Here is a 23,725-nt window from a genome sequence, read left to right on the forward strand (position 1 = left end):
AGTCCCTCCCTGACAGGGACCCAATTAATTTACAGACAGGGAACTCATTATATTACAAGATAGTGCATTGTATTTGGGGGCAGTGCTAGAAAGTCCTTAGTTTTATTGGACCTGTACCGACTTTCCTGTAACGTCTTTCCAGTAACCCTAGTTCTGACCCTGATGCAACTGATGCACCTTTCCACAAAACAGACTGTCAAAGATGGCTGGTGTAATAAATTCTAGTTAAAGAGTAGCAACCATGTGCCAGGTACTGTGTTTGGGGTTTACTTATATTATCTCACTCAATCCTCACAACAGGCCTGCAAAGAAAGGTTCCACACTAATAAAGAACAAACTAAGACTCAGAGAAGTTAAGTAAATTTCTCAATGTCACAAGCCAGCAAGTGGCAGAACTGAACTCCAAACCCAGGTCATAATTCACCTCTATTTCTCTGCATCACTCAAGTAACCTGGTTTTGAGATATCTTACCAGGTAATAAAAGCACAGGCTTGAATTCAAGCAAGATGAATTGAGATCTAATCACCAGCTCTGCCACTGAAAATGTGTGCAGCCTTTGGCAAGTTATTTTCTCTAAGCCTCGATTTCCTCATTTGTGAAAGGACTCAAAGGATTGCTATGAGGATTCAGTGAGCTAATTCATGTAAGCTAAGCAGCTTGGGACATGGTAAATGCTCAATAAATTACACGTATTATTCTTGTGCTCCCACTGCTATCGTACTTGTCCTAATTATTTTGCCATTGTTACTAGTGGTGGCGATGGTCTTGCAGTAACAAAAATGAATTCAATAATCAAGACCTGTTTTAACCAGAGTAGAGAGGAGTGGAGCTAAAGCCTTCCTCATTCAGGTTTTAAGGCAATCATAAGAGCAAAAGACAGTATCGTAAAGGAAAATTAACAGACTTGACTATAGAAATTAAAATTTTTAAATGTCAAAACTACTATAAATGAAAAAACAAATAATAAAATACATCTATAACAGGTAAGACAGGTAATATATTGTATTACATAAACACCAAATCAATGAAAGAAAATTTTAAGTCCAATTTTCTAAACAATGGAAAAAATACCAAAAAATTCATAAAATACGAATGCCCTATAAACATAGGAAAAAAATTATTCACTATTTTTCTAAGAAACAATACCATTGTTCACCTGCAAAGTGGCATAAGTTCACTATTATTTCTGTTGTTGTAAATAATGCTCCAGTATTGATGAAGAAATGGGGAAAATGGCTTCTCAAACAACTGTAGGGGAAGGAGAAACTGGTACCACCGTTTGGAAAACAATACGAGAATACAGCTCAAAAGGACCATACTTTCTAACCTATTATTTCCACTTTGTGGGGATAAAGAAATAAACAGATTTCTACAATGATTTATGCACAAGAGGTTTCTCAAAGCGCTATATTTCAAAACAGAAAACAATCCATACGTCCAGTAAGAGAACAGGTTAAATTAATGTATACAATGAACTACCACTGAAACCACGAAAAATCACATTCTCAAAGAATATTTTAAAGTCTCACTAAAGTATTCACAACATATTACTAAATGAAAGAGCAAGCTCCAAAACCACAATTCAGTATGATCTCAATTATATCTTAAAAAATAAATAAAACAGAAGTCTGTATTATCTATGGATTAAAGAGACGGGCATCCAAATGGGAGCAGTTGCCACCTCTGGATAGTCACAGTATAAGTGATTATTGTATTATTTTCAGAATTGTAAACTTTCTTATAATTTCCAAATATTCTACAATTAATATGTATTGCTTTTGGAGTGCCTAGGTGGCTCCGTCAGTAGAACACGTGACTCTTGATCTGGGGGTTGTGAGTTTGAGCCTCACCCTGGGTGTAGAGATTACTTAAAAATAAAAATAAACATTTAAAAAATTATGTATTGCTTTTATAACATAAAAAAAATTTTGTAAACATTAATTGACTGGTTCTGACTGAAACTTAATTGGTCACTTATGATCACTACTTCCCTTCTTCCTTTTCTTTTGTTTTTAAAGTAATCTCTACACCCAACATGGGGCTCAAACTCGCTCTACTGGCTGAGCCAGCCAGGCACCCCACTATTTCCCTTCTAATTACTGATAAATTTTCTCTTAGATGATGTACTACAGAATATGCTGGACATCAACACTCAATATACTCATCAGGAATTCATTTTTACAACTTTAGTGCAATACAGCCCAAGAACAGCTCTCCTTTTCACCTCGTTTCTCAGCAAAGTTTCCATGATGGTACTAATTCAAGATTATTTGCCTATCCGTTTGTCCACTTGGTTCTTACTCATCCTTCAAAACTCAGTTTGGATATTTATTTACTTCCTTGATAGAATCTCCCAGGAGAATAAAAAAATGTGCCACTTTCCCTGTGCTCTAATAGCACTTGGTACATATGTGAAATGTCTCTCCACCATTTATCACATTGTTGAAATTATTTGAAATTCTGTCTCCCATCTAGGGTATCATCTCTAAAGTACAGACACTAGGTTTTATTAACCTACGTATCCACAATACTTCGACAAAAGTATACCATTTTAAACTTCGTTGAATCAATGAAAAACAAGGAGCAAATAAGTTTCCTGTAACTGAACCTGAACACTGTTTGCAAGGTACATTCCAATAAACTGAACTATGGCTAATCGTAAACATATTCTATTGCTGATGTTGAGAAATTTTGCCACTCTGGGATTAGTTCCCATTCCCAGGCTAACAGGGCCCTCCATAAACAAAGAAAACAGTGCACAGGCATCATCAAAGAAGACTACTTTAAAGCATCTTTGACAGGCATCTAGGTGGCTCAGTCAGTTAAGTGTCTGACTCTTGACTTCAGCTCAGCTCATGATCTCACGGTTCATGGGTTCGAGCCCTGCATCAGGCTCCAGGCTGACAGTGCAGAGCCTGTGTGGGATTCTCTCTCTATCCCTCTCTCTCTGCCCCTCCTGTGTTCTCTCACTTTCTCAAAATAAAAAAATAAAATAAATAAATAAAAATAGCTCTTTGAAAAGTGTCACCCCTTTTCTGCCCTCAACGTTCCCCCTTATAAATCTACCCTGTACTGGGAATGGAGACTGAGAGACAGGCTTGCATTTCAAAGTCCTCATCACAGACTCAAAAGATACATACCACAGGCAAATCTCCATCATCTTCCTCTTCCTCCTTTTCCGGTTTAGTGGTGGAAATAGATGTCCAGCTCACATCATCATCCACGATCCGCATTCTAAATGTTAAAAAAAAAAAAAAAAAAAAAGAAGAATCAATCTTGGATAACAGCCTACAAACACTACAGATTGTAGCATAGAGCTCAAAACCCTACAAGATTCTGCAAGGTCCAGTCTTTGCCTATATGGCCCACTTCATCTGGTACCCCTGCCTCCACCAGTTCACTACCTCACTTTTGGTGCCTGGAATGAACCAAATTCCTTACCACATCAGTTTTCACATAAGCAGTTCCTTCCCTCTGTCTGACCTACTCTTCTCGTTCTTTATTGGAAAATTCTTACTCATTCTTAAGATCCTAGCATACATTTACCTTCCCGGAGCATGTCTTCCTTAACTTCTCCCCTTATTTCCCTCAACTAAGAACCTATGTTACACATCCTTGGAATACTTTCATTGCATTAATGCAAAGAAAATAAATCAATTCGTTGTGTAATTAGACGCTTAAAGCCTGTATCCCCATTAAACAATAAGGTCCGCCAGAATGGGGACTAGGCCTTCTCATTCACAGGGATAGCCTCAACGCCCTGAAGTAACTGGCATAGGAAGTGCGTACTGAATAAACGTCTGTCACACAAACCATGGATGAGTCCAAATAAATAACAATGGCTGCCATAATGTGAACAGTTCTGTTTGAAAAGCCAGTATCACTTTATACACCTCTAAATCTTGTTTGATGTTTATTTATTTTTGAGAGAGAGAGAGACAGAGTGCCAGCAGAGGACGGGCAGAGAAAGAGAGACACACAGAAGCTGAAACAGGCTCCAGGCTCTGAGGTGTCAGCACAGAGCCCAAGACAGGGGTCGAACTCACGACTGTGAGATCATGACCTGAGCCACAATCAGACGCTTGACACATCCAGGCACCTCTACTTTATACACCTCTAATCATAACCATAAAATGCTATCATTATTACTCTCTTTTATTTATTATGGGGTAGCACAGCGGGGGAGGGGCAGAGAGAGGAAGACAGAGGATCTGAAGTGGGCTCTGTGCGGACAGGCTGACAACGGCGAGCCTGATGTGGAGCTCAAACCCACGAACCATGAGATCACAACCTGAGCTGAAGTCGGACGCTCAATCGGCTGAGCCACCCAGACGCTCCAATTATTACTCTATTTTAAAGATGAGGAAACAGGCGTAGAGAGACGACGTGTCCCGCCCACAGCCACACAGCTCACAAAGTGGCACAGCTCGGACTCAAACTGTGGTGTTACTCCAAAGCTCAAGCTAGTTTCACTGCACGGCACTGTCTCCAAAGAATCCACCCAAGTCAGGAGGGCAGGAAGACAGAAAGCGAGACTAGGCAAGAATCACATCAGGAAAGGAAATGGATGTGTTCTTTGGAACTGGGCATATTGGTTCCCTAGGGCTGCCTAACAAAGTACCACAAGGTGGGTGGCTCAAAACAACAGAAACTATTCCCTCACAGTTCTGGAGGCCTGAAGTCTAAAGCCAAGGCGTCTGCAAGGTAATGCCCACTGGGAAGGCTCTAAGGGAGGACATTTCCTTGACTTCGGATAGCCCCAGGCATACCCTAGCTAGTGGCAGCCTACACCCAGTCCAACCTCAGCCTCCATCTTCACAAGGCTGTGTTCTCCCTATGCCTCCCCCCACGCCCAAGTTTCCCTCTTCTTAAAAGGACACAGTCATACTGGATTTAGCACCCGTCGTAATCCACTAGGACCACATCTTAACCAATTACATCTGTAAAGGCACTATTTCCAAAGAATATCACATTCTGAGGCTCTGAGGGGACATGAACGGGGGAAGGGCACTATTCAACCCAGTACAGCGGGCTACAAAGTTTTCTCATTTGAACAATGGGGATATTAAGAATACCAACTTCGTGGTAGTATCATAAAGCTTAAGTAAATTCATCTACGTCTAAAGTAATTAGACCAGCATCTGGTGCATGACAAGAACTGTTAATAGCAACACTATGAAGACCAACAGGAAGTAAGCCTAGGTCTCTCACTCAGAACCGGAGTCCCTGGGATTGCTGAACCCCACAGACAGGTTCTGGGCCCTAAATACCCAAACACGGAGGCTTTGGATGAGCTCCACCATTATTCTAAGGCAAGATACTCATTCTCTACTGGAGTGGACGGAACGCTACGAGGGCGGGAAAAGAGGAAAGTTACAGCCGGGCTGGAGACGTCGAAGATACCGCCCAGGGGCGCGAGGGGTGCGCAGGGCGCCAGAGCGGGGCTCCGGGCTCCGGCCGGACGAGCCCGGCGAGGAGCGGGGCGGGCGGCCCGGAGAGGGGGAAGCGCCGGCCGAGGGCGGAGTTGGGGAGAGGGGCGGCGAGTCGCCTCAGGCCCCGCCCCGCCAGAGCCAACTCACCCCTTGCCGCCGGCCCCGCCAGGCTTAGGCCGCTTTCTGCGACGCCTGCGACCCGACTCAGAGGCCCCATCGACGCCGGCACCTGCCCCAGACAAATAACGCTTCAGATACTCGGCCTTGGAGACCGGCGGAGCTGCCGCCATGGCAGCGGCGGGGGCGGAGAGACGGCTCGGCGCTGGGGACAAAATTCTTGAACGCAAAACGCACGGAGAGGCCTTGAGGAGGCGGGGCCGGGACCGGAAGTGGTGAAGAACTGTGAGAACGGCCTGGGATGACACGAGAGCGCGTCCGCGGGGTGACGAGGGGCGCAGCCACGTCCGGCGTCCCTCCGCCAACGCAACGATGGTTTTGCGTGCGTCTATCCATCTGCTTTTTCAACAGGTGGTGCACCAGCACGAGGCCACCACCACGACCGGAACAAGATCTCTGCCCAAGGCAACTTCAGAAGCACCAGTGTCAAGGACAGGGGCCCTGGAGGGGCAGAGTATGGAGTCGGGGCTCCGTTGACTTCCTAGCTGTAGGACCTTGGGCAAGTCATTTAACAAAATGGGGAGAATGGCACCTAACTGCGTGGTTGGGAGGAACGAGATACTATTACTGCGTGAAGTGCTTAGAAAAGTGTCTAGCGCACAGTACATATTACCAGTTATTTGTATTAGTATAGGTTTAGGTGGGGGAGTTTAGCTCTAATAGGCTTCTAAGAACGACTCAAGAGGAAGTCAGGAATTCCAAACCCAGTGTAATTACTTACTGTGAAAAAACATGGTTTCCAACCCCTGAACTTCCCCGTGTTTGATATCATAGGTGGCCCCTATCGCTTGCCTAGAATCTTTCCAATGAAAAGGACTTGTTTCTACTTTCAGCATAGCAAACCAGGGAAGCTAGAGAGGTTGAATTCTAATTCTCAAGTATGTTTCACAAATGAGAAAACAGAAGCCTGGTGAGGTTAAGGAAGTTGCCCTAACTTCACACAGCCAAAACATGACCCTTGGGAACAGAGCTAAGAGGCTAGCAAAGTGAGGTGCAAGAGGTAAATCCAAAGTTTTTGAAATAAAATATTAGCTCATTTTCCTTATCTCATGATAAATTTTTGTCAATCTGTGACAGTATATTAGTCAAGAAGGCTTGTTATACTTTGTAAGTACTCAGAATTCAGGCTACATGTTCAAAAAATACATGTATTAAAATAGGTGCATGCATAAACTTTTAGCCACTGGCTTATCCTGAGAGGTCCAGCTCAGGCCCAGGAAGGAAGGCAGACTATGTCTCTGAGGGCTTGTGGGAGGGGGATACTGGACTGATATAGGGCTTCATTAGCTGGAGGGCCCCATGGGTCCCCCTCCAGACACAGCCCTGTGTTGGCTTCTAGTCCACTTCGGTGGATCTAACTGAACAGCAGAGCCCTGCCTCTGCCCTGCTGTCAGCAGGCATCTGAATGCTTCCTCCTTCTGCTCCAACAAGCATTACCAGTATCACCCTCTCCGCCCCATCAACCCATCTCCTGCCCATGTCTCCAGTTCTACCACTCCCTTCCTACTCACTTTGGCCTGACAAGTCCCAAGCTCAGACCCCAACCCTATCTACCCCAAAGGCAGTTGAGCAGGATTAAATTTATGCCCAGTGGCACTGTCTGAGCTTTGCCCTCTAGTTTATTAGCTGCATCTGGTAAAGCAAATGCAGGAATTATGGACTTGACCTCAAAAATTCACTTTAAGCCCCATGGCTGGAGGGCTTTATTTTGTTCAGTTCTGTGGTATGCCTGGCCCAAAGGAAGCACTCAAACATCTACTGAAGGAATGAATGAAATGTCATCTCCAATCCCCAAATTGGCTACCCTGGGGAAAAATTTTCCTCAGGAAATTGAATTCTACCAGCATAGTATCAAACAAGGACAGAGTGAATTCGGAGGCCAATCCTGTTGGAAAGCCATCATTTTAATGAGAACTTCTCCTGTGCTGACTCCCTCCCCTCAGAAGACTCTTTTCCTGTTGAAAGCCAATTATTTTCTATTCCCCAACCAACTCCCAAACTCCAGATTTCGCTGTTTTCCATCTGCAGAGTTCCAACCCTAGCAAAAGCATTATGTGGAGGGAGGGTAAATACTCGACAGGAAAAAAAGCGATGATGACATGCCCCATGGTTCATTTCTGGGTTTCTTCCCAGGCCAATTCAAAACATCCAAAATACGGTCCAACAGGCTTGCACTTCTGTGACAAACTGTTCACAGACTGTGCCCACATCTCTGACTCAGACCAGGTGTCCTCCCCCCAACATGGGCAAGGCCTGGTGGGGAGGACACCCCCAGCCTTTCCCAATACTAATAAACAGCCCCTTGGTCTGAGCAGCACTGGAGGCGGGCTCGGGAACCATCCACTACTACCGCTGTGGGGCCAGGCCTGTCTCATAGCCCTCTGTCTTCATGTCATTGAGCCCTAGCTCCTCGTTTTGGTCAAACGTGCGCTTATAATGCTCCACCTTCATCTCAGGATCATCTTCAGGTGCATACACATTCTGCAAGGTCAAGGACAGACAATCAGTGCCTGTGCCACCCAGCTATCTGCCCCCCTCACCCCACCAGGTGGCTTCCAACTCCCGCCTTCCCAAAAACTTAAGGAGTTTTTTTATTCTAAAGGCCTCCAATTCCCCATAGCTAGTCTCAACTAGCGAGCAGCAACAGAACCCAACCGAGTCCCAAGAATGGGACCTTCCAGCCCTAGACAGAATTAGGTAACAGTCTGTCTAAAAAACTTTCTATCTGCACCTTCTTATGAAGAGTATAGCAACAGTCTTAATCATAGAGAGACCTTAAACAGTTCTGCCTGACCAACAAAAACTGCTCAATAAATGTTAAAGTTATTATAAATCACCAGAATATCTCTCCAGTCAGTTTAAAGCCTCTCCGGTGTCCTATTTCAGCCTCTGGACAAGGCACCATTTCTCCTCACTCCACAATTAGATTGCAAAATGACAACTCCATTGCTAGGGACAAGAGCTAAACTAAAGAAAGAAGGAGCCTAGGAGTAGCTTTTTTTTCCCCCCCTCTTGACACACACTTACAGTCTCTCCTGCCTGCCCTCACTTCCTTAGGTCTCAAATTCTAAGAGGTCTCAAATTCTAATATATAAGAGGTTCCGTGATAAAGAGCAGTTCATTTAGAATCACGTCTCCAGCTTCTGGAGAAATAATACATATTCAAGGAAGGTCAGAAAATAGTTCTCTGTTAACTATCAGGGAAGGTCGACCATACCTGCAAGTAGCTGTTTCCTGCTGGATCATTCATAATAAAGTGGGCCTTCACGTTACCCTCAAGGATCTAAACGAAAGAGAATACAGCACATAAATTTTACATCCCTCCTAGTAGGAAGGGGCTGGTCTACCAGACAAGAACCAACCCAATTTACGTGGCAGAATCCCCAAAAGTTTTAGAAACTGCTGAAATGAGGTACCTCTCAAAGTGGAGCAGAGAAGACCTAAAATAAAGGCTGTATGGAAGTTACTTAAGAAGCAATGTGACATCCTGGATCTCATCTCCCATTCCACACAGGCCCCTTCTCCCTCCACCCCATCAGAAAACTGCAGGATTCACACTATGGCCTAGGGGGCGCCAGCCTAGTTGAAGGATGGAGGGACAGGAAGCAAGACCGGGAGGTTAAGAACGTGTTGTTATTAGAAACAGACGTACATACCCAGCCCTATTCCCACACTCAGCTCTCAGAACACTGCCAGCCAAGTAGTCCTCCTCAGGCCAGGAAATGGAATACCCACTGATGGGGTGAGAAGCCCAAGAGGGAAAACCTCATGACACTGGCACTGGGGTTTTATAGCTCAACAAAGGGCTAAGGTAACTCCCCCTACAAGGAGCCCGACGTGAGTGAGATTCACCTCCACGCTGGTGTTTCAGCCCTCTGCTTTTAAGTTGACAAGGACTATCAGCTACCCGAGCAAAGCCCCAACCTTTGAAAGACAGAAAGTTAAATGGAAAAAAAAAACAAAAAAAACAAAAAACTTAAAAGGAAATGGAAACTATGCAAGGAAAATAAAACATCAAAAAAATACAAACCAACATCAACATTCTCATGAGAAAAAAAACACTACATCCTTAAAACAACAGGATGCTACTTGGAAAAGGGAGGAGGGAGAGTATTCCAAAACCCGAAAAAAAAAAAAAAAAAAAAACTCTTGGAAAAGTAGTATAAATGAAAAACATGAAAAACCCAACTGCAGCTACTAATAAAGCGCTCCAACAAAACAAGGGAGAAAACCAAGAAAGAAGAGGACACGGCCTATCGGAAACCAGGAGAATCCCCAACAAGTTGGTTAGGTGTTTAGAAGGTGGCAGGACAAGGTATGTGGCCTCTTGCCCACTGGCACCCCAGGAACACACGCACCAGAATCAACTCACCTGGTCTAACTTCTGGCTGAACTCCCGCAGTTTCTCCATCTGGCCAGGATTGGAACTGTCACCCAGTGTGAAGGGGTTCTTGGTCACCTGCAATAATCGGCATCCAAACTGCTAGAATACCAGGTTTGACCATTAAGCTCGTGGGGAATGGCAGGACGGGGCCCAGTCGGGGAAGCCTAGGTTTCCACACCACCATCCTGACCTAGGCGGCCACTGCTAAGAATACAGAGATTAACCTGCCAAGATGACAACTGGCAATATGAAACACAAACTATAAAATGTCCTGACGGCACAAACTCTCGTTCCAGTTTGAAAAAGAAATGCAAAGTATAATGTATAAAGACAAAATGCCTGACGACTGAGAATCAGGTAAGTGAAATGACTCAAGAGAATAAATATATGGGCTAAATCAACACACATGCCTATACATGTCGGGGAGTTTCAGGTTCTGGAAGGACCCTCCTCCCCACATTTTACAGTGAAATGAGTGACTTACCCAAAACTACAAAATGCCTACATTGTTCCAGAGGTAAGCCTGAGAGTTTCCATTCAGAATTTCCCATCAACTTATCTTCACAACCCAAACTAATATTTAAGTCTCTCAAAATCAGCTTTAAGGCAAAGAAACCCCCAGTTAAGAGCTCCAAAAACCAGGGCGTGTGAAGCCTTCTAGCCCCCTCCTCACAGCCACACTGCTGAAGAGGCCTTGCGCTATACTCAGGCAACTCACCAGTTCCCGGATGTCTTTCAGTAGCCCCTCCAGTGTGGTGAACTTGCCCCCGAGGACGGCCATTCCCAGTTCAAATTCCAGCTCTGGGATTTCCACACTACACGTCTCAGACTGGGAGATGAGAGTCAAATTAGGCTTGAGAACAGAAGCCTCTTAGAAAAAGCTAACCAGAGTCCTCCTGCCAAATTAATACTGCCAGTGACAGTCTGGGGAGAAACCTGCCCCGTTCTCTCCGACTCTCCAGTTAAAGCCAGGCTCATGCCTCTCCGTGTAAACCACAGAAATGGAACCACCCTAATAAAGTGACATTCTGAGTCATGGCTCCAAGTTGCCAAGTATCCTGTCATTAAAGACCAGAGACAAGAGCCCTTACAGACACTGGAAGCATAAAGCTGCCAAGTCATCAGAGAGAGTTTATGGGTCACCTTCTGAATCTGTACTGCCTAGCATGGATTAACTCTACTCAGGGATCCTGAAACCCAGGGAAGTTAGGTGGTACCACACGATCCCAGGATGTAATTTTAAAAAGGCAATTTCCCCTAGATAGAGACAGCTATGCGAGGCAGACAGACACTTTTCCAAGCAGGATGTTACCTTGAGCACGTCTCTCGTCAAATCTGAGGGATGTGTGATGTGGAAGGTGATCCTGGTGCCCAAGGGTTCTACTGCACCTCCAGATTTCACCTGCACAGACAACAGTGGTCAGGAACAGCAGCAGAGAAGATGGGATCCTCCCCTAGGGCCTGAGAGACCTCAGAAAGGGGGGAGGGGGGGTGTTTGACCTCCAATCAGGCCCACTAACAGCTACCAAGGACAGAGCCTTGTAAACTAGTAGGGGTGGCAGTCACCCAAACCGAAGCCACCAAGAGCTGGCCAGGAGCCTGCCAAAACTTACCCCAAATTGCCACCAAACTCTGAATTTGCCTTTGAAAAAAAACTGACTCTTCAGGTTGAAAGGGACTTTCAACCGCATGTAACATGTGGATGCACCTTATAATATTCTGGGTTCAGAATTTAAATAGCTTTAAAAACAGTAAGAATTTAACCAGCTTTCGCTTGGGTACACTCAGGGAAAGGTAATGTACAACCCTCCAAGGCAGCCAATTCTATTTTCAGAAAGAGCTAGAAAGTTTTTTATTATTGAGTCAAAATCTGTTTCCCTGCACTTCCAATCCTTTAAGAGGTGGGTCAAAAAAAGGGTCTCTCAAAAAAAAAAAAAAAAAAAAAGAGTGAGCACACCTCTCTCTTCCATATAACCAATCTTGAATGTCTTTAATGAGTTATAATCTAACTTTTTTTCTTAATTCCCAGTTCCTTCAAGGACTCCTCACCCTGCCTTAAATCCAAGAGAAAGACCCAGCTTCCTCCCACTTCATCCCAAAGCAGATTTAGGACAGATCAAAGTTAAACAGGAGTTACCTCATTGGTCCGATGGCCACAGCAGTCACAATTGGTAGCCATGATGATAACCTCCTTAAAGTGGGGGATTTCTGGAAGACGGGAATTAAGGAAGTCTGCTTCCAGGATAGCAAGAGCACCTTCTGGGGAAGAACAAATCCAAACCTTCAACACAGTTGCTAGTCCTAGGACTGTAGGAAATAGGTCACAAGCAGTAGCCTAACTCAGGCAGTTCTACAGAAGAAGGTAACGTTGCAACCCACGGCAATCCTTGTTCACAAATAATTGAAGATAGGACTCAGGTCAAACACAGGACCCTAAAACCATGGCCTCATTCTCTCTTTGAACCCAAAAGCCACGGTGCACAGTCTCATCAAAGGCAACACCTTCCTCATCGCTTGGAATAAAACACATGCTTTCCCTGAAGGGAGGACTCCTCCCCAGCCTGCATACACTCTTCGTGCCCGAGTTACAGGAGGAGCAGCCCAACTGCCTGACAAAAGATACGAACTAGTTTCATGTTGGTCTGAGCCGGAGCATTGCATTCTGGACAGTTTGTGTTGAACTGCAGCACCTGGAACACAACATGGGGACGGAGAGTGAGCCCAGCTCCGGCTAAAACCACACAGTAGGTGAACGAGCACGCAGTCGCCGCCCACGTTGGTGGTGAGGGACTGAGCAGCACCAGCCTCCGCCCACAGCCGTGCTCCCTCCTCCGCAGCAGCCCATGGCACTCACTTCGTTTCTGAGATCTTCCTCTTCTGGCTTCTCCTCTGGTGCCTCAGCCTAGCGCAGCAGAGATACAAATCACACGCTGGCGCATACACCCCAGCTTCCCAACACCCTGCCTCGGAGTGAGAGAAAATATTCTGGCCTGTGTATGTCGGCTGGCCATATGCATTTAACAGAGAAACCAGGAAGCAAAGCCCCAGTCCACGGAAGAACAGAGCTTAAGATAGGATCACAGTCACCAGCAACCTTTGTTGTACAGTTTATCCTAAGTCTTTTTAAAAAAAAAATGTGTTTTTTTTGCATTTATTTATTTTTGAGAGACAGAGAGAGATAAGAACACAAGTGGGGAAGGGCAGGGAGAGAGGGAGACACAGAATCCAAAGCAGGCTCCAGGCTCTGAGCTGTCAGCACAGAGCCTGATGCGGGGCTCAAACTCATGAATTTGGAGATCATGACCTGAGCCGAAGTCGGACGCTTAACCGACTGAGCCACCCAGGCACCCCTAGTTTATCCTAAGTCTTGACATGAGCTAAGAGACGCACAGACATGCGGAGATAGGGTACGCAGGGCAGCAATGACAAAGGAAGATTCCACTGATTCCAAGCAATCCAGAGAGCAAGATAATGCCAGAGCATTCTGCCGGCTTCTTCCGTCTACTTACCTGGAGCCCCAGCATCTCTTCCTGTTGTACAGTCCGGTTATAGTGTGTGATCACCAGGGCATGATCTTTCTGGGGAGCATGTGGGTTTTCCACAAAGCTGTTTCCTGAGGGATCATCAATGATCTGATGGAGGGAGTCATTACAACAAGAAATTACATATGCTCTTCCACCTACCATCAGACCTCTCCGGCACCAGTGGAAAAATCCCAGTCTTAAGGGTCTCTCGTCCCCTAAATCTAGGGAACCCAGAGTTCCTCAGTACTCACCAGAGTGAAAGGAGAGGCCACTCGCTTTAGCTCTTTCAGTCTGACAATGAACTCATCAATTCTTTCAGCTACGGCTTCTTCGTTTGCCTGACATGAACAGATGGTAAAAAGCATTGGCCCTGCTGATAGACCCCACTCCCTGTCAATCCCACACCACCTCCATCAGGAAGTCACCACCTGTCTTAGTATAAGTGGGAACAGAGAGACTCAGACTTCACAAGAAGATACAGCATGTAAGTTTGGTTGTGCCAAACAAGATCCAATTTCTCACTCATTCAACCATGTATAGAGCCCAGGCTCTCACGCCAGTTTAGAAATACAACAGTAAATAAACCAGAGTCCTCTCATGGGGCTCCGCAGCCAGTTAGGAAGACACATGACTAAATATGCAATTATATTACTTCCTTTACAATAAATATAAGGTACGGTGGAACGCTCAGGAAGTAGAGATGAACCCAAGGGGATTAGGAAAGGCTCTTCAGAGGTAGTATCATCCTACCTGTCTGAGATGAGGTCTGAATCTACACTGGGAAAAGGGAAGTAGAAAAGATAGTAGATGCAAAATACACAACATCCTGGCAGCTACGGCATCACCGTGTGCTTCCCCCAAAAGTTCTCCAACATTTAATCAGAGACAGTTCAGCTACATGGGAAGCTGAACACTTTGGATACATAAATATACGTATACACACATATATATACACATATATATATACGTACGTATATACGTACGTATATGTATGTATACATGTCGTTATTGCTTGAGTTGCTGCAATCAGAAAGCCCCAGCTTACCCTTCGTGTGGGCTGATCCTGCTCCAGGCCAGAGATAGCACGGCTGATCAACCCTTCAACGGTGGTCAGGGCTAGTGAATAAGAAAAAAAGACAAGAGAGTCTTGACTATGCTATCAAATGCCTGTATGACTCTGAGCAATTCACTTGAACTCTCTGGGCTTTGATTTCAACTGTAAGATGAGGAGGCCTGGAACAAGGTTCTATTCATTTGTAACAACAGTGACGCTAACATTCTGTAATATGCACATTACAGTCTATCACACTCTACTGTCTCAAGTTGTTTTATCTTAGCTTTCAGTTTATGTTGAACCAATGAAGACCACAGCAATACCACACCCAAAGCCATATACTAGCCACCAGGCCCAGCACTAGGGTTCTTGCAAGAAAGCAAGACTGTAGCCAGGCATGAACAATGAACAGTCCAACCACCCTGATCTTATACCTACCTCCCTTCTGAGTGAAGGCAGGAATTTCAAAATCCAGCTCTGGGATGCTTGTGGTGGCAGAGTCCGTTTTCACCACTTCTCTGTTCATGTCCTGGGCAGAAAAATTTTCAGTCCAGAGAGGTCAACAGTACAGCTTCTCGGGAAATACCCAGCAGTTTCTTCCTCTGTCCATAGCAGGGGGTCCGGACGACTCCCACCAAATAGGCCATGCATGAGCCCAGCTGCCCAAATGCTGAGAGTACTATTCATAACAACTACTACTCATTTCATTCCCTCTGACAAGATAAAATGACAAAGCACTTTCACAAGCCTTATCTGACCCGAATATCTGACAGCACCAACATCATTTTACAAAGGAGGAAACTCAGGCTTGGGCACCTCGAGGTATTCATTCGTGGCCGCGCCGCCTAGACCAGAGCTGTGACTCCAGTCCCCAAACCCTCTCTTGGACACTAGGCTACCTGCTCTAGGCTCCTCTCACCTCCTGGGTCCTGACGGTCAAAGCGTAGCGCACTCCCTGATCCTGGATCCTGCCTGCCGAGTGGATCTCCGTGTTGTTCCAGCCACAGTGCTCACAGGAAAAGGAGCTCACGATTATTTCTCTGAAGAAGGGGACCTTGGTGAGCAGGAGGCGCGTCGTACCCTGAGAAAGCAGAAAGCAGCTAGAAAGAACCAACGAAGCTCCAGTTCCCCGTCTACCGACCCGCGGGCGTGCCTCGCCTCCGGGTCTCCAACTGGGCCTACCTGGGTCGCCGACCCCACCGCCCTTCCCCGCTTCAGCTCAACCTCCCGCCGCCCGGGGCCGCGCCCCCGCCTCACGTTGCGGTAACAGTTCATGCACAGCGACTCGATCTCAGTGGGCTGCTGCTCCTCATCCTCGGCGCTGATGGGCCGGAACAAGTGCTCGGGGGCTGGAGCCTGGGCCGGAGCGGGTGAGGGGGCTGCAGTAGCCGCCGCGGCCCCAGGCTCCACAGCCCCGCTAGCCGCCATCGCCACCACGCGCAGCTCACGCCCCCACTTCCGCCTTCCGCTCTTTTCGTGGCCCCACCCCCTTCCGTCACTTCCGCTAGGTGTCGCCCCCGTCTTTTCTTAAAGAGGCCGCAGATTTGGGACCCTAGGGAACGGTGTCTGGCAAGGTTTCTCACTGCTGGGATTTCTATGGTCCAGACTTCCAAAGCCAGCCGGATTCAGGCTTTGCCTCCACCTCAGTTCAGGCGTTGCTTCCCCGCAGGACGTCCTCTCAGACCCAGGGCACTGTTTGGCTCCTTCGCAATAACTCCATCCTACAGGGTTCTAATTATTGTCGGTAAATACAAGAGCCTTGATGGCAAGAGGCTTGGCTTGTCCCTCCGTACCCACAAGGAGGTGCGGTCCAACCTGGGCTCTGGCTCCACTCCATTGTTGGGCCAGACATTTGCTTTGGCTATAGATCCCCCTCCCTCAGTCCCTCAATCCCTCTCTCCCTTTCTGTTCTCACTCCCTATTTCTGTCCTTATAACACCTGCCCAAATTCCAACCTCAAATACACAGCCCTCATTTTTACTCCCGCCCCCTCATCCCCAACACATCAAACCCCGGCTGACTCACCCCTCCTAGTTTCCTAATTAACAACAAAAACAACTCTTTTTTTTGGTAAACTTTCCTTTCTGGTATCTCCTCTCCCTGGGCACCTCTCCTCCAGTTCTGTTGCTAAATCTAGGGTGTCAGGGAAGAGGTCCAGCCTGTGGGTATGATTAGGCCAAATTCATATGGGGTACTGAGAACCCTGTGCCAGGCAGGCTGCATGGGGAGGAAAAGGTGTTGGACAGGACATTCCCAAAGGTGCCAGACGGGGTGTATTTACCCTTTCCTCTTCCCCCCACTTCACCCATCCCCAATTTCAAGTTCCCAGAAGGATCTACGAGGACATTTGTTGTCCCTGAGTGAATGTGTACATGGGGAACGGGGGCTTAAGATTTGGAAGTCCCAAGAAAAGGGTCCATCATAAAAAAGCCATTCAAAATCTCGAACAGCAGAAGCAAGGGAGACAGGCCACCTCAGGAGCCTGAAATTCATGCACACTATCCTGTGATAAGGTTGGCAAACAATGCAGGTGCAGAGGAAGGGTCTGTAACCCAGGCCGACACCCAGGCATGACAGACATCAGTCATCTAAGGCAGGCCTAGCTAAAGCCAGAACCCTCTGACAGACCTGGACTGGGAGGGGGTCCATGAGACAGAGCATTGAGGGACTTGAATGAGTGATGGGTGCGAGGCCACTGCTTTCAGACACAGCCCAAATAAGAGTCACACCAGACAAATATGCATCCACCATACACCTCTATTTCATTTGAATCAGAAGTCTAGGCTTCAGCCTGGGAGTCAGAAGTGAGGGGCCCCAGATGGAGACGACACAGAGTAGGCTTCCCTGTGGGTTAAAGAAGCCCACAGAGTCTGGAGGGTTTGGTCAGCTGTTTCCATGTAGAGCTATATAAGGAAATACAGGCTCTGCTCCCTCTCATCACAGCCCCCAGCACCTGTACCCACCGGCATCAGAGCCAGCAGGGGTATAGACACACCTTCATATGCTCTTACATATTTTCTCCCTTTTCCCTTTCCATTCCCCAACAGAAGCTGTCATGGCAGCCCTGGCGAGAAAAGAGCTCCTCTCTGTAGACCAGCTGTAGCAGCGGCCACCAGGCGGCCAGAAGTGATGGGAGTCAAGTCCCAGGAAGAAGAGGCACAGGCTTCCGGCACCATGGCAACAGGCTTGCACAAAATTACCTGCACACAGAATGCCTCTCTCCCTCCCCACTCCCACCATACTGAAATGGAGCAACTTATGAGGATTCCCAAATGAACACGGGAAGCTGGGTTTGCAAAGCCTGGTGAGTATAATGCATCCGGATGGGGGAATCGCCAAGAGGCTGAATATTCCAGGAACAACAGTCCCTTTGGTGGCCACGCCTATCCTGTGCAGGGCCCTCCACCCTCTGCCCAACAGGCCACTGTCAAGGACTGAGCCACACCTGGTGGGGGCTCAGATCCTGAGCTCCGAGAAGAAGCCTGGAAGTGGGCCTGGACAAGTAGACAATCAGGGCTCCTCTTGATGGCCGAGACCATGGTCGTGAAGGCTGTAGTTGATGTCTTCCCACAGGTCTTCGAGACGGGCCTGCAGCTTGCTCAGGGCCTTGCCACTGTCCGCTTGGAGAAACTCTGGGGCGAAGGCACTGTGACCTGGAGGGGGCGGCGCCAGCTGCAGCTGGACCTCCTCGGTCTCCCGGTCAATGGCACAGGTGAAGTCGGCGATCTGCAGGAAGGTGTCGTGGCGGAAGGCCTGGAGTCGCTGACGCACCTCCTGGGACAGCACCTGGGGGTCCTGGCTGGTCCCTTCAACCGCGCCATCAGCGCGGGCGCCGGCAAAGGCGCTGAGCTCTTCCCGCAGCTGGTCCAGGTTCTGCTGGATGCGCGCGTGCAGCGCCTTGGCCTTGAGCGTGAGTTTGCGCGAGAGCGTCTGCACGCAGCGGCTGAGGCGCGCGGGACTGGCGACGGCGTGTGGGGCCACGCTGCGGTGCAGCTCCTGCACGTGGCGCCCGATGCCGCTCACTAGGCGCTGGGCGTAGGGGTGGAAGAGCGCCTGGACGCGGCCCGTGTGGTGCGCCACGAGGTTCTGCAGCTCCCGCAGCAAGCCCCGCGCCTCGTCCACGCCGCCCAGCAGCTGGGCCTTGGTGCCCTCTCCGACCACGCGCAACTGTTCCTGCAGCTCCTGTACGCGCAGCGCCACCTGCTCCATCAGCTCCGCGGTGTAGGGCTTCAGCTGCCGCCGCAAGCTCTCCAGGTTCCAGCCCACTTGCTCGTGCGCCTCTGCCATGTAGGGCTCCAGGCGCGCCCTCACCTCCACCAGCTCCTCCTGCAGCTGCCGCCGCATGTCCGCCGGGTCCTGGGGGAGCGCAGGAGGCTCCCTCGCCTGCCCACTGAGAGGGCCCAGCTTTTCCAGGAACTTGTCTATATTGCTGAGGTCTTGCTCAAGGCTGTCTTTCAGGCTCCTGGGGAAGGGGACAGACACGCAAGTCGTCAGACTTCTAGCCCCATCATCGCCTTTGCTGCGGACACATCACTCACTGATCATCTGCGGAAACCGAGGATGCAGGGCGGTGGCTCTAGTCCTACCTGCGGGCCAACCACACCACCCGTCGCACGGAAGTACTAACACACACGGCACGTGCACATCCAGACCAAAACTGCGCCCGGAAACAGAGGCACCCGGACTCTCGCGTATTCCTTTCATTCTGGGAACACGGGCGGGGGGGGGGGGGGGACGGCGGGGGGGGGGGTCTTTGCTGCTCCCGGGCCCCACCCCTCGGCGGACAGGGGCAGCAGCCATCAGTGAGAGCAAGGCGGACGTGGGGGCGCTGCTGCTGGCAGAGGGGGCTGCACAACCCAGGAAGTCTGGACGGGATAAAACTAGCACAATTCGGTTCCTCTGTGCCAGTGAGGGCTAAGGAGGTTGAGGAATCAGAGGCGGCACACCACAGCTCAGCTGTCTCCTCCCTGCACCCACACCCCTTGTCCTACTAGCCACTCACGTGGGTTCCCATGCCAGCTTCTGCCGCTGGACCTGCTCGGCCTTGCCTTTGTCCCCGCTGCTCTGGCTGAAGTAGTCCCAGAAGCCTTTCTGTGTCTGGGCACTTGCAAGCGCTGTGGACAGGGATGTGGTAGTTAGGGGCTGTGTTTCCTTCCCCAGGGTGGATGGGGGACCATCAGTCCAGCCTCCACCCACCGCTCGCGTCGAAGTCGGGCCGAGACCCACCTGGGAGCAGAGCCAAAGCCCAGGTCAGAAGTGCAGTCATGCTGGCCATTATCTACTCAGAAGGAGGATGAAAGGAGGCCTAGTTAGGGTAAAGAAGCCAAGGAAGGGACATCTCCCAGATTTGCACCAGGGGACCCTACTCCAGGGGCAACCTGCCCCATCTGTTAACCCTTCCCTGGGGTGTGTGGAGCACAAGGCTGTTGGGGCTGACGAGGGCTGATCTAGGTGAGCATGGCTGGGAGAGGAAAAGGGGGTTCGGGGAGGAGGACTTCTTTATCACCTGGGCCACACAGCATGGAGTGTGGAGCTCTAACTGCTTTGTAAAGCCCCACCCCCACCCCCCAAGCCCCCAGGAGCAGCCACTTCTGCCACCGCCCACCCCCTTGCTCACCCACCTTCCTGCCTCCCACCGTATGGTACACCTTATGGAGTACCCCACAGGGGAAGAAGCAATCCTGCCAGAGTGCTCCGAGAGGATGCCCCTGGTCCTTACTTTCTGCCCCCAGCCCTCTGCTGAGACCCCTGCAGTCCCCTCCCTTGGGACTCTGACCCACATCCCTCCACCCAGCCTCTGCTCACCTGCTCGGTTCTGGGCACAGAGAGCAGACATTCAGCTTTATACTCCAGGGGCCTGGGCCTCTGGCAACAGTTGCCCTGAGTAAATACCACGTGGAGGTTCAAAGAAGGATGACCTCAGCTGCCTCCCAGTACTCACCTCCTGCCCTTCCCTGGCACCCAGAGGGTTAATGAGTGCCCCGGTATCAGGGGGGCTCTCCAGGAGAAGAGTGAGGAGTAAGGCCGAACTCCTCACCCAGTTCCCCCCAAGCCCTGTGACCTTCAACCGTCCCACTGACCAGCCAGCTGGCCTGCCAACAGAGAAGAGCCTCTCTGCTAAGGGCCCTGCTCTTACTCAACTGCCCGAGGCCCTGTGCCCCAGCTAGACAGGGACGACGTCCAGGGGCCCCGGCAGAAGCTGAGCAGCTCTGGCCGGCTCCATCACTGGCTACTCAAGCAGCCTGGCGAGAGCCAGATTTATAGAGTTAAGGACACTCCCATCCTCCATGAAACAATCCTGGAACTGCTGGGAAGTCAGATGTGACGGGGAAGATGAGATGGCTAGAGGCACCTGGGTCCAAAGAATTAGAGCAAGAGGAGGATTCTCCCCACAGGAATACTCCACCCACAGGGCTTCGGAGGAGGGGAAGCCAGAGAGCCCAGACCTTTGTCTGACGTCACTCCCACTCCATAGACTTAGCCACACATTCCTGAACTCCTGATTTTTTGATCCTAAATGTACCTTGAATCGGCCCCCTCTCCTCCATTTCTACTACCAGTCACATCACAGCCCCTCTTGCCTCTCACCTCGATCACATCCATAGCCTCAGACAAGTCTCTCTGCCAAAGTCCTGCCTACTCAGTGTATTCTCTGCTGTGGCTCATCCCAACCCATTCTGGTCTCATCTCCTACCACACAACACCCTTGGCATTCTCCAAGCACACGGTCTCTTTCAGGACCCTCAGCCTTCATACATGCTGTTCCCTCAGTTTGAAATTTCCTATCCCTTGGTGAACTTATGTTCTCTCTCTCTCTCTCTCTCTCTCTTTTTTTCCAGACTTAGTTGTATGAGTTAGGATTAGTTAGAATTACAAGCCCACTTTTGGGTATACACCCAAAAGAGTTGAAAGCAGGAATTAGAGCAGATATCTGTATGCCCATGTTCATAGCAGCATTATTCACAACAGTCAAAAGGTGGAAACAGCCCCAACTGTCCATTGGCAGATCAGTGGATATGCAAAACGCGGTATAGATACACAATGGAGCATTATGTAGCCTTAAAAGGGAAGGAAATTATGATATATGTTATAACATGGATGAATCTTGATGACATTACACTAAGTGTAATAAACGAGACACAAAAGGACAAATCTTGTATGCGTCCACTTAAATGGAGTACTTAAAATAGGCAGAGGCCAAAAGTAGATTAGAGGTGACCAGGGGCTGGGAGAGGGAGGACAAAGAGATAAATTGTTTAATGGCATAGAGCTTCTGTTCGGGAAGATGCCAAAGTTAATGGTGGTCGTTGCACAACAATGTGAATGTACTTAATACTATTGAATAGTTGTGCACTTAAAAATGATAACTTTCGGGGCGCCTGGGTGGCGCAGTCAGTTAAGCGTCCGGCTTCAGCCAGGTCACGATCTCACGATCTCACAGTCCGTGAGTTCGAGCCCCGCGTCAGGCTCTGGGCTGATGGCTCGGAGCCTGGAGCCTGTTTCCGATTCTGTGTCTCCCTCTCTCTCTGCCCCTCCCCCGTTCATGCTCTGTCTCTCTCTGTCCCAAAAATAAATAAAAACGTTGAAAAAAAATTAAAAAAAAAAATGATAACTTTCAGGGTGGCTGGGTGGCTCAGTCGGTTAAGCATCCGACTCTTGCTTTTGGCTCAGTTCATGAGCTCATGGCCATGGGATGGAGCCCTGTGTAGGGTTCTGTGCTGAGCGTGGAGCCTGCTTAGGATTCTCTCTCCCTCTCTCTTCCCTTCCCCATTCTCAAAAATAAATAAACATTTTTTTAATGATGATTTTCATGTTATGCAATATATATCCATATATTTTTTGAAAAAGCATTTTTCGTACTCTATTGGTTTTCGGAGAGGCTATGATATAAAACATAGCTGCACTATAGTTTCTGTTTGCAAGTTAGTATCATCACCACCCCTTCCAACGTCTTGTCCGTAATGCAGAAGAGACACCTGGAACCATATTTCCCAGAATCCCCTTTCTCCCATAGGCCTAGGTTAGAGTCAGTGTGAGAGGCAAGAGGAGAGACTGTTACTCTTCACTGGTAGTTGCAGGAAGATGCATAGGCAGACAGACGGGTTTTAAAACGCCTTCGGGATGACCTTGTTAAGAAGCACACCCATTGGTTTCACAGACTAAGACAATTAGGTGAGCTTCTCATTTGTAGCTACTAACAGGTGAACTTTTTTGAGTGTCTCTCCTTCAAGCACAAGCTGAGACAGTCACTCCTCCAGCACTTCCAACTGCTTTATCAACCTTTTTTTTTTTAATTTTTTTTTAACGTTTATTTATTTTTGAGACAGAGAGAGACAGAGCATGAACGGGGGAGGGGCAGAGAGAGAGGGAGACACAGAATCGGAAGCAGGCTCCAGGCTCTGAGCCATCAGCCCAGAGCCTGATGCGGGGCTCGAACCCACGGACCGCGAGATCGTGACCTGAGCTGAAGTCGGACGCTTAACCGACTGAGCCACCCAGGCGCCCCTCAACCTTTAATTCTCTGTATGAAAGCCTTTCATGCTTGAAATACATAGAGTTGCTTCTGTTTTTTCTGACTGAATCTACATTAATACAATAGGTGGATACAAGACACACTCGTGCTTCCCTATTTGCTACCATCGTATGGTTTTAGTTTCTGTAACATTTGGGTTGGTTGGCGGTCTTTGCACATGTGTATGTGTTACAAGCTTTGTGTGTGGAACCATTTGAAATAATGGTAGACAGCAAACAACTCCTAAGAACAAAAACAATTCTTTTTTTTTTTTAAGATGTTATCCTTATTTTTAAAATTTTTTAATGTTTATTTATTTTTGAGAGAGAGTGACAGAACGCAAGCAGGGGAGGGCAGAGAGAGAGGGAGACACAGAATCCAAAGCAGGTTCCAGGCTCTGGGCTGTCAGCACCGAGCCCAACGTGGGGCTCGAACTCATGAACCACCACAAGATCATGACCCGAGCCGAAGTCAGAGGCTTAACTGACTGAACCACCCAGGCGCCCCAAGAATAAAGACAATTTTACATAAATACTATTATCACACCATGACAATTAACATAATTCTTTAGTGTCACCTAACATATACTGAATATTCAAATTTTCCCAATTCTCCCAAAATGCCATTTGTATCTATTTTTT

The 23,725-nt window shown here is 48.4% G+C and overlaps 3 protein-coding genes across 5 annotated transcripts in view; all 3 read right to left on the reverse strand.

Moving 5' to 3' along the window:
* Positions 1–6,985, reverse strand: part of BUD13 (BUD13 spliceosome associated protein) — a 60,429-nt gene extending 53,444 nt beyond the window's left edge. The window contains exons 1-2 of one of the 2 annotated variants that reach the window (XM_040483098.1): positions 5,581–6,985; positions 3,142–3,235 (exon numbers count right to left, since the gene is read on the reverse strand). In XM_040483098.1, the coding sequence (XP_040339032.1) occupies positions 3,142–3,235; positions 5,581–5,723 (237 nt within the window). In that variant the 5' untranslated portion in view covers positions 5,724–6,985. The remainder of the gene's footprint in view (positions 1–3,141; positions 3,236–5,580) is intronic. The other variant, XM_040483097.1, reaches the window with a different exon arrangement.
* A 508-nt stretch (positions 6,986–7,493) lies between these two features.
* On the reverse strand, positions 7,494–16,044 carry ZPR1 (ZPR1 zinc finger). 2 transcript variants are annotated; one of them, XM_040483099.1, is made up of 14 exons: positions 15,830–16,042; positions 15,492–15,653; positions 15,011–15,101; positions 14,564–14,634; positions 13,770–13,856; positions 13,504–13,626; positions 12,849–12,896; positions 12,618–12,684; positions 12,132–12,202; positions 11,307–11,396; positions 10,713–10,823; positions 9,983–10,069; positions 8,828–8,893; positions 7,494–8,091 (listed from the first exon to the last, which is right to left on the reverse strand). In XM_040483099.1, exons 1-14 carry the CDS (start codon positions 15,998–16,000, stop codon positions 7,957–7,959), a joined length of 1,380 nt encoding a protein of 459 aa, XP_040339033.1. In that variant the 5' UTR covers positions 16,001–16,042; the 3' UTR covers positions 7,494–7,956. The 2 variants fall into 2 exon arrangements, with proteins under 2 accessions (XP_040339033.1, XP_040339034.1); XM_040483100.1 differs by lacking the exon at positions 10,713–10,823 and having other exon boundaries at positions 15,830–16,044.
* Positions 16,045–17,309: 1,265 nt separating this feature from the next.
* On the reverse strand, positions 17,310–20,133 carry APOA5 (apolipoprotein A5). Its single transcript, XM_040483101.1, has 3 exons — positions 19,799–20,133; positions 19,575–19,686; positions 17,310–19,034 (listed from the first exon to the last, which is right to left on the reverse strand). The coding sequence occupies exons 1-3, from the start codon at positions 19,845–19,847 to the stop codon at positions 18,083–18,085; spliced, it is 1,113 nt and encodes a 370-aa protein (XP_040339035.1). The 5' UTR covers positions 19,848–20,133; the 3' UTR covers positions 17,310–18,082.
* Positions 20,134–23,725: the final 3,592 nt, after the last annotated feature.

The sequence above is a fragment of the Herpailurus yagouaroundi genome, unplaced genomic scaffold (assembly GCF_014898765.1).
Source record: "Herpailurus yagouaroundi ecotype Mexico unplaced genomic scaffold, PumYag 161, whole genome shotgun sequence".
NCBI classification, from domain to species: Eukaryota; Metazoa; Chordata; class Mammalia; order Carnivora; family Felidae; genus Herpailurus; species Herpailurus yagouaroundi.